The 11,234-nt window shown below is 37.7% G+C and overlaps 1 protein-coding gene and 1 pseudogene across 1 annotated transcript; both read right to left on the bottom strand.

The window, feature by feature from the left end:
* Positions 1-212: 212 nt before the first annotated feature.
* On the bottom strand, positions 213-3,074 carry LOC127812822 (disease resistance protein RUN1-like). Its single transcript, XM_052353349.1, has 4 exons — positions 2,787-3,074; positions 2,224-2,622; positions 1,225-2,115; positions 213-1,088 (listed from the first exon to the last, which is right to left on the bottom strand). Exons 1-4 carry the CDS (start codon positions 3,072-3,074, stop codon positions 801-803), a joined length of 1,866 nt encoding a protein of 621 aa, XP_052209309.1. The 3' UTR covers positions 213-800.
* Positions 3,075-3,441: 367 nt separating this feature from the next.
* LOC127812821 (disease resistance protein RPV1-like) lies at positions 3,442-5,313 on the bottom strand (annotated as a pseudogene).
* Between the last annotated feature and the right edge of the window lie 5,921 nt (positions 5,314-11,234).

Here is an 11,234-nt window from a genome sequence, read left to right as displayed (position 1 = left end):
AATGAAGACACAAAAGAGTGGAAGGGCAAAAATAAACCAGTTCTGATGAGCAAAATCTATTGATGAAATAAATTACAAGGTCTTAGAATTAAAGCATAAATTGAGGAATGAAAAACATATGAATTTTGCAACAATCACCAGAGCTGGCCGAAAAGCATTGGAAGTCGCAGATCATGAAGAGAAAGAAAATATCCAAAATCAGTCACAATCAATAAAGACAAGGGCAAGCCGTTACAATTAATAACAAAGCAGAACTCTAAACAAACATATAACTACACTACGGTTATCAACAGCACTCAAGCAATAGGGTTACCAATGACATTTTGATTGCTTATTGGGCTCTATATGTGAGCTGCTTGGAATTAAAGCCAGAGTCAAAACAAATTCAAGGCTAAAATAATATCTTCGCTCTCTTTATTTTTTGTGAATTAATTTCTTACGCAAAACAATTAGAGGTTCAGAAGGAATTGTACTCCCTGAAGGCTTACCAAATAACCTTCAGGGCAATCCCAACAATTGTCATCGTGAATGCCAAGACGAATGACTCTAGTGCTCGCAGGATTTGCAGGCACAGGATAATTCTTGCACTTCAAGCAACTACCATTACAACAACCAGGAACTACCTTTCCATAGGGATGGATTTGTTGGGCAACTTCTAAACTGGTACATTGGGTGCTCTTCTTTTCCTGTGCCTCCTTGTACACAAGATGGACGCCAATCTCCTTCACATGGAAAACTTTGGTTGTAATAATCGAAATATTCAGCTCATCACCACCTTCTAACAGATCCTCAAACTTCCATTAACTTAACCACAAGAAGTCCTCATCAGCCCCAGGAATGGCAACGAAATGTGGACAAAAGCTCCATGTCAAATGCTTGGTTGCATTATTGATAATTATGTGTGGGAACCGGCTGTGCAGAGGATAACTGGTAACATAAACAGAACACACAGACAAGCCTTGAATTCTGAAATTAACATCAGAAGGTATGGTAAAAGATATTGAGGATCCCACGTTCTTAAGAATAAACTTCATCGGAACATTGCTTCCCCGCAGATAAGTGTAAAATGTATGACGTTCGTAAATTCCCTAAGCCACAAAAAGTATAATTTAAATGTTAAAGGTGGAAACACAAGCAAACATATAAATAATATATATATATATATAGAGAGAGAGAGAGAGAGAGAGAGAGAGAGAGAGAGAGAGAGAGAGAGAATGGGAGTACCAAGTGACGAACAGTCCTCATCTTTGTTGAACAACAGCGTAAAAGTCGCACAGGTGGTTTATCCATAGCTTCAAAGTCACATAAGCCCAAATAATTTATTAGCTCTGCGTCAACCCTTTCTAAGGGTTCTAACTTGAATATGCCCTCAATCTCAAATAGACTCATACAACCACCATCATTTACACATGAAATGCTGCGCCCTGATTGAAAGGTTATTTTTTCTAACGATTTACTATCATTGACAGATAGTTTTTCCATTTTTTTCCGCAGCTCAAGTGACCGAAGGCTTGGGCATGAGTCTAACCACAGAACCCGGAGACTAGGAAGATCCTTGACGCAATTGGGGAGGCTACAAATTGGATTCATGCTCAAATTTAGTAGCTGCAATGAAGATAAGTTGCCAAATTCCCTGGCGAAAGTGTCATCAAATAAATTGCAATTTGCTATACTTAAATATACCAAAGACGGGGGAAAAGAAACCCATGAAATTTTTGGATTTGGTCTTAAATTCGACGACCAAGGCCACACGGAGAAATTCCAAGCTTTGACCTCCAGAGTGATTGTTGTTCTATCCGCAAGAAGCACTGTCAGAGAATCCATATTCCCAAGCTCTGTTGGAAGTTCTTCAAGATTTATGCAACCGGAAATGTCAAGTGTTTCCAGAGATTTTAGCTTACAAATGGCTTTCGGAAGCTTCTTCAACTTTTGACAGTTCCTTAAGTTTAAGAAAACAAGTCTTTGTAGGAGTCCGATTGATTCATTAACCTTAACCAACCTTGTACAATTTTTAAGTACAAGTCTCTCGAGATTGGGTAGCATTGAGAAATCAGGAGTCGCAAAAAGGTTACGAGAATGACTTAGATCAAGGATCTTCAATACTACTGCAGGGCACTGCAAAACAGCGAAACACGACCAATGTTAATAAGTTGATTAAAAATCTTATGAAGTTACAACTTTATAGCAAAAAAGAAAGGAAAAGAAATGAATTAAGAAACAAACCTTGGCTCCATTGAAAACATTTTTCAAGGAACTGTAAGGCATCTGAAGAGCAACCAGCTTGTCAAAAGCGAAATCATTAGGTGTTGATTGTAAAGGACAGTGAGACCAATACAACCATCGTAATCCCTTCGGAAACTTTTTATACTTGCCACAGAGTTGTACATCACTAATTTGTAGAAGTTGTAGGTTGGACATCCCTGCAAATGCATCAACTTCCAAAACTACTTCATTAGAATTTATGTTAGCAGTGCCTTCAAGAAGACCGGAGAAGATTTCAAAGTGACATCTCTTGCGCTTTTTGGAACTGCTTTCTTTACGGTGCCCCAAGCTGTTCCCTACAGATTTATCTTCTTTCAAGAAATGCATATCAAGAACAAGGCCTGTGATTTTTTGGGTGCCCTGACAAATAAATAATGGGAGGAGGGAGAAACACTGATAAATACACAACATCCTTCCATAAATAAGTACAAAAATTCACGAGAATAGTTAATTCTTACATTTTTTTCTTTCAATGCATGAAAGGAATCTTTGCTATTCCAAAGCCTGCTGCGTTCTCCCAATACCTTAGGTGATTCTTGCCGAACAATTTCCCTTCCCATTTCTTGAATCAGCTGATGCATCACCAGCTTGTTATGCATATCAACTGTCAAAAGATTCCTGTCAATGAGATTTTCGATTCCAACCAATGTGTGGTAATCACATCCATTCAAGATTGTGATTGTGGAGTCTTTGTCCTTCCCAACAAAAAAGCAAGCAATATCAAGAAATAAATCTTTGTCATGGTCACCTTGTAAAGAGACGTAACTTAATTTGAGGTTTCTAAGGATTTCATTGTCAGGAATTTCTTTCATTTTTTGCAATTGACTTTTCCACACATCTATGCTCTTTCCAGATAGAGAAGAACCCAAGGTTTTAATGGCTAATGGAAGCCCTCTGCAGTATGCTACTGCCTTATTTGATTCTACCAAATAATCATCACTTGGATTGTTTTGTCCAAAGGCATGCCAACTGAAAAGTTCTAAAGATTCATTGTGATCCAACAACTCAACCCTGTGTACTTTGCAACATTCACGAGTTTTTAGCAAACACTCATATCTACTGGCTATGATTATTTTACTACCTGGAAAAAACCAATCCAGCATCCCAAGGATCGCATGCAATTGATCTCGTTTATCCACATCATCAAGAATTATAAGAACTCTTTTAGAACCTACAACTTCTTTAATCTTAATAATCCCTTCATCAACGCTGTTTATTTTTTCCTTTCTTCCATTTACAATATCCAAAAGAAGTTGTCTTTGTAATCGTATTAGGCCATTTTGTTGTCCAGAAACTTCTCTTATATTTGCCAGGAAACTGCTACCTTCAAAGTTTGAGAAGTTTAAGTTGTATACAAATTTGACAATGGTTGTCTTCGCAATCCCACCCATCCCACACAATTCCAACATCACTCCCTTCATCTTGTAACCACAAATGAATGTGTTGGGCACGAGAATGAAGTCCAATGGGATATGAGGAAACATTCAAGGCTGTTCGCCTTAGCTTGTCTTCAATAACCTTGACGATTTTCTCAATAAACTTTGACTGGTGCCTATGTTGGAATTCAAGACAGAAAAAAATACCTTCAGATATACTGTCGAGATCTTGGAAAATCGAATCATGAGAGAACTCTCTTTAATGAGAAGGGAATCCAATTTTTAATAAACAAGATGCATTATTTGCACATGATGGTTCTCTCGTTTCCTGTCTCCCCTTCCAAAGGTTCTCTACTTTAATTTACAATTTTTTTGCTATGTGCTATTGCAAAGCCATTGCAGCAAAAACAATATCATGCAATTGTCAGACAAATTTGATATATAATGCTTCCTGCTTACAGTAACTCAACTATGCTATTTATTAATCGTTTTACTATTTATAGAATCTACAGCTACCATTAATAATTAAGATAAAAGAGAGAGGAGGGAAGAAAAAGCTTACCCATCGGCTTGATTTTGTAGAACCATGCCTGCTAAATTAGCAGCTTCCTCGAGTGCTTCCCTCCAACCCCTTAGTTTCTCCTTCCAGTCATTTGATTCACCCTCGAATCGCTCTTCATGCCTCGCAAATGCCTCCGCATAAATCCCCTCTTTGTTTCCTAACCTCGGATGGATCTACGTCGTAAAACACCGGCAAAACCACGTGGCCGGAATCCTCCCTCCTCCGTTTTCCGACGATCATCACGAGCTCATCGAGGCACCAGCTGGAAGAAGCATAGTTTCTGGAGAAGACGACAATTGAAACCCTAGACTCTTCAATTGCACTGTGCAGCTCCAGCTTGATGCTTTCTCCTCTCTCCACCCCATCGTCGTCTCGGAAGGTGCGAAGTCCGGCGTTGGCAAGAGCGGTGTAGAGGTGGTCGACGAACGTCCGGCGCGTGTCCTCGCCTCTGAAGCTCAAGAAGACGTGGTAGCGGCTCCGAGGAGCGGAAGAGGAGGCGCTCTCTTGGACTCGTCCTTTCTACTCATTGAACATGCGCTGAAAACAGGATATAGCAGAGATTTTGCAGAACCGATATTAAACAGTTGAGACCATCAAGTGTTCATTCGTAGCTCGTTGATTCATCAACCCTGAAGGTGCGTGCAAGGATGAGTGGAGAAGGAGGAGAAACTGGGAAAAAAGAAAGCGTAGCGTTGATCTCCAACTCCCAAGTCAAAAGCCAATTCTAGGAGAGTGGAGAAAGAGAGAGAAATAAGGAAGAAAGCAAAGCGTCACTTTAGATCTCCACTGGTTGTGGTTGCTATTCTTTAATCCCTCAAATTTAATGCATGCATGCAAATGAAGTAGTGAAGATAACGTTTCCAAATTCCCTGCAGAAACTGGAATCCAAATAGTTGCAATTTGCAAGAGTGGAGACTGTGGGAAAGAAACCCAAGAAATTTCTACCCACTCTCTTAGATTCAATGGCCAAGGCCACGTAGGTAGACAAATGCAATACTTAGAAGGAGAAGGAGAAACTGGGAAGAAAGAAAGCGTAGCGTTGATCCCCAAGTCAAGTCAATCTTATCTCTTGCTATTTCCTACCCTAATTCTCACCATAGGTTGAGAATTCATATTGTTAGGTCTAGGTTCCCGACAGATTTATTAAAATTGTAGAATCAAATCTGCAAGGACAACTTTTTTTTTCATAAAATAATTATTAGAATATTTAAATATCATGCTAAATGATTGAGGAAAAATTTAAAACCATTTTGGTGTCTTAATAGTTAAAAGTGTGCATTAAAAGCACTTGTAACGACTAATTTAATAACTCTTTTTTTTAATTTCAATACAAAAATAATCGACTAATATAGATCTTTACTCGAGTAAGCTTGGTCTTTACTTGAGTAAGCTTTGACAACACTCGATTATGCTTAACAGATACTCGATTATACTTGTCTGCACATTGCCTACCGAAAGATGCATAAGATACTCGATTATTGCTCATTAATAGTCAATTATACATCAATTTTTATTCGATTGCTCATGAAAAATACTCGATCAAAAAGAAAACAAAACCTCATAATCTTTGTTCAACTAAAATCACTCGATTATTGAATAGATATACTCTACTAATATAAGATTTTACTCGATTTTGCTTAATTTTTAGTCAACTAATGCTCAAGTGATGAAACTTGACATTTCTCTTGGAATAAATACTTGATTTATTCTATGCCTTACTCGACTATCATTCAAACAACATATATTGTTTTGAATATCATTATCAAAACAATTTGGTCATCAACATAAGCATCTAAATATCATAAATATTGAGCTTAAAACACAATTTTCTCATCATCATCTAATATAAACATTAAACTTAAATAAATACAAGTGTTGTTTTTGAAAGTTGGTTGAACTTAACTTTCCAATCACATTTACTTGATTACTTAAAAAGTCTTAGAGAATAAAGGATATATTTTTAAATCACATGGCTTTGATAACAAGTTGAGAATAATATATGTTACTCAACTAAAAGCTTCCATTTTCTATATTCAAATAAGAATCATTCTACTAGACTCATACAATATTAAATCACAACATGCAATATAAAGGTATAATATGCATATTCACACTTACTTTATGAAACATACATAACTCAATATGCATCAAAACACAATATATATATATATATATATCACAAAGATGCCCTAACTTGAACATCATGATCTCTTAAAACAAGAGTATACATAAGCTGAACAAAGCATACATGGTTTCTTATTCTATAAGCTAAATATACATATTCTACCAATGTATATTTTGAGTAATTATAGAATTCTATTACTTATATGCATCGAAGCTAAACATGAGCCACACTATAACGTATTACTTAGAAAACATACAACATTTAAATCCTTTCAAGAATTTGAATGATTTTGCTTATCAAGCAACGCACATTCAAATTATAAGTTATTCAAGTGTTCTTTCATTAAATTTCAAAACATTGAAAGCCTTAGAAATTTGATATTAAATATCAAATAAACAAGTTATGCTTCAAGAAATAGAATTTAGAATCACTTGCCTAAGTATATATATATATATTTACTCAAAAACAAGAATGATTGACACTTAAACATCAACTAAAGCATACTGCTCTTAGACTTGAGTAATGCTTTTACATATTTAGAGTATTTAAGATATTTTTCAACCTCAAACTTACTCTTAATATCACGAGGTCCATACGACACTCATGTAATATGGATACTTAACATATCCCATGAAATCTTGAAGCAACCTCTTGACAAAACAAACATATTGACACATAAGAAACAAAACACGCTTGATCACAAACAAAACATATTAAGCACAATCTTAACATGAAGAATAAAATAATTTAAATTTTAAAAATCAAAACTCAAGTATCACCACTTGAGTATATGATCATTTACTCAAACATCTTGATGCTTAACACTTAAGTAACATATTACTTTAAAACTTTGAGTAATGCTTAGCATATCATAAGTATATCACAAGCTCCACAAAAATAGGCTTATTTTTAGGATGACCCCAAAGAGAGGGTAATGCTATTTATCTAGATTGGAGATGGATCTCGAGTCTAGATAAATAGCATTATTTATATTAAAAATATATCAATAAAACATATAGTTAAAATAAGTTTAACACATATGAGATCATTAATAGATAAATTATACTAAAAGACAAACCTATTAAGGTTTTTTGACTTTATATATTTTCAAGACAATCTCAATATATATCTTATCAATATAGTCTTAACATATCCTTAAGCAATATTTTAAAGAGGAATAAAATAATTTTCACACTTACTAAAACAAGCTTAACATAACATATAAGGACGTTAATGTTGCGTTCTCTTTACTGTTTTCAACTCATTTTTAGTTTTTAATTTTCTAAAATAATGAAAACGCGTTCTCTTTACTATTTTTAAAAATAAATTTTTGAAACAAAAAAAAAAAATTGTGAAGAAAACTCAAAACAACAAAAAGTTATTTTGAGTATTTTCATCCAAAACAAACTTTAAACTCAAAACACATTTATTTATTTATTTATTTATTCATATTTTATTATTATAATGAGAAAAAATATTACAAAATTCATTAACTTTAAAATGTATATATTTTTTAATAATATATTAATATTAAATATTTCTAATTTATTGAATAATAAAATTTATTGAATAAAATATCATTAAAAAATAATTTTTAAAATTTCAACAAGAACGTGTTTTCTAATTTTCTATTTTAAGAAATATTTTTTCAAAATGATAAAGAGAACATGTTTTTAATTTTCTAAAAACAGACTACCAAAACAGAAAACTGAAAATGAATTCAAAACTCAAAACTGAAAATTAAAAAGTAAAGAGAACGCAACCAAAGTTTTAGCATAATGTAGTCATCATCAAAATATTCATAACATAATACTCAACAGTCTTTTTATGATTGACAATTATTACTAGTGTTATTAAAGACCTAATGTATCATAATTTAATTTAATTATTAGTTTATTATGTTAACTTAATTTAAAGTGGTCACTTATATATATTTAGTTGATATTAACAATAATGTGAAGTATAGGAATCATTATATTAATAAACATAATAATAATAAATTATTATTAAGGCTTAGGAAGTTTCATGGAATGTTTAAGGATTTAGAGGTTCAATGTATAAGTTAAGGGAAAGAATTGAGTGGGGTGCGTGAAGTGGTGGGAATTAATAAAGGCAGCCTTAATTAACATTTAAAATTGAAGTGGGATGCTAATTTAAATGAAGATGCAGCCAGTATGGGTGGCACGCGAGCATGTGAAGGCGGGCGCGGATGCGGGTTCGAGACGCAGGCGGGGCTGCGCACGCAAGGTTGGAAATTGGTTGAGTTTTAATCAACTAATTGGCGCCCAAAACGGCGCCGTTTTGGGTTAGAGGCGGTGGCTTCCCAGCGGTAGCCACGTGGCCACATTCTGGCCGCTTCTTTTGGCCAATTTAAGGCCGCTTTTCTGCTCAACTTTTACAGCACGAGCAGTGAGCAATTTCAGAAGAATCCAGCGAGCGCGCGATCGTGAATTTGAGAGACTTTGGGCTTCAAATCAGAATTAAATCAAGTTTAATCAGTGAATTGATTATCCAGGTATGTAAACAAGCTAGTAATAAATATTCTGTACGGTCAGAATTTCTTTTAGAGCCCAATTTTATTAATTTTGGCAAATAATTGGGATATTGCAGTTTGTATAATTTTTACTGCTTTTGGATCCAACGAGCCTAAGGATATCTCTGATAAGGCAAGTTCTTCTTACCTATCTCGACGTTTCTGTCGTTGGCGATTTATTGGGCCTCCCTTCATTTGTTTCAGCGATTAATTAATTATGAAGTTTTTAAACGGTTAGTTTACGATTTAATTTATTAAATGGATCTCGTGGGTTTTATTCGTTGGTTGCCTACGGGGGTTTGTGCCACCCCCCTGCCTGTTGGGAATGATGCCGTACTCACCCGGGACTAGGTTCTTAGCGGTTCGGGTATTAATTGGATTTTTGGTTATTTTCTGGCTGGAACGGTTGTGCAGTGGGGGCTAGGATCGGCGGTTCGGTGACGGAGTGACTGTCGTACGGACTACCTTAGGCCGCCGGCGAGTCTCTCCTACCCACTGACCGTTGACCGGTGCCAGGCACTGCTAACTTGCTTAGCCGTTATGTGATTATAGCATGCTTGCTTATATTTTATTCTCGTTGCATGGCTTGATGTGTACATGGGTACGGGCTCATGTTGGGATTAACATGATTTGGTTATGCTTGGTCACGGGCATTTTAGCTTGATTATGATGCATCCAGCACGGGCATATGCATCGTGTGTGGCTTACTATATGGGCGGAGCATGGCCTGATGCTTGGACGTATGGGCGCCTGGTATCACGTTGATGCTCACTACGCCATTGCATTTTATGTGCATTGCATGGCTACTGATAGTATTTAGTTCTCGGACGGGAGTACCGTTCCGAGGGAGCCTATGGCTCGGTTGTCGGGAGTACCGACGTGGATACGGGTGACGGGAGTACCGCCCCGGGACAGTGCGCACAGGTTTGTTGAGGATATTGTTGCCTTTCAGGGCAGCGGCAGGTTGGTATGGGACTTGGGTGCCAGGTGTCTTGTGTGGGCCCCAAGGACCGGTATGTGCTCTTACTATACTGCACTGTTGTGTTGTAGCGTCTCATGACTTGTGTGTACTTGTGGGGCTGTGTTTGGGATGGTCTCTTCTTTTATTTATAGCCTTTCATTTCTTATAAACTTGCTGAGTCTTGCGACTCACCTTGCTTTCCATCATTCCAGGTAAGGGTAAAGCAAAGGCCGAGGGCGAGGATCGTTCCACTTAGCAGTCGGCCGCGTTGGTAAGGTGTACAGTTAGCTGCCCCCATCATCTCTGATGTTTTGCTAGAGACGCTGTCTTTTATTTTTGACTGTGCCAGGTTATCATTTGTACCTCCTATTGTTGGCACAGGGTCTGTATGTATTTTTATATACTCCATGACCGCTGTATCAGCGGGGTGCTTGTGGGCATGCATGTTTACCGTTTTTCTTCCGCTGTTAAATTTCTTATTTATGCATGCCAAGGCATTTTTGTCTTTTGTCTATTCCTCTTCCCTTCTGTGAGCGCACTCGTTCGGATAGACCGGGTGGTTGGGATATCCGAGCGGGGGTGCTTACAATGTTGGTATCAGAGCGTCATTAAGTCAATTTGGGGGACAAGTAACTGTACACCAAGGCTGTTAGGTAGAGTTAGAGTGTTAGGACGTGTCTGTTATTTCGAAATGCGTTCTAATTAAATCTGGTTGTCTAGGTATCATGGACGCACGACGTGGGCGAGGTCGTGGTAGACCGTCGGCACGAGGTAGAGGACATCTTGTCCCTACTCCGGAGGTTCAGGCTACAGGTGCGGGAGAGCAGAGACAGCCAGGGCCACCAGATATGCAGGAGACATTAGCGGGTATTTTACGAGCTGTAGATGTACTGGCAGCATCTCAGTTGCGACAGGAGCGCAGACATGATGATAGGACCGCTACGGCCCAGGCGTCGCATTCAGGTACGTCAGGAGCAGGGGACGGTTCAGGTGCTACAGTGCTTAGAGATTTTATGGCCTTGCGACCACCAGAGTTTAGTGGAGGCGCTGATGCGACGAAGGCTGAGGATTGGTTACTAGCGGTGGAGAAGCATTTGAGATCCATAGACTGTGCAGAGGCCCACAGAGTTCGGCTGGGGACTTTTTTGTTACGAGGTGACGCCGAGCGGTGGTGGGAGACCACCAGACAGAGATATGGCGATGGAGGTCCGTCATGGGCACAGTTCGTCGAGGCGTTCAATGAGACCTATGTACCAGCTTGGATCAGAGAGCAGAAGGTGTTTGAGTTCATTGAGTTACAGCAGGGCAGTAAGACAGTTACGCAGTATGAGACCGAGTTCGTGGCATTATCTCGTTATGCTCCTGAGTTAGTGACCCCTGAGTCGCGTCGAGTTAGCAAGTTTCAGAGGGGGTTA

Source organism: Diospyros lotus, chromosome 11, assembly GCF_014633365.1.
Source record: "Diospyros lotus cultivar Yz01 chromosome 11, ASM1463336v1, whole genome shotgun sequence".
Lineage (NCBI taxonomy): Eukaryota > Viridiplantae > Streptophyta > Magnoliopsida > Ericales > Ebenaceae > Diospyros > Diospyros lotus.
Note: the sequence above shows the minus strand (reverse complement) of the source record. Positions and strands in the feature narration are given on the sequence as shown.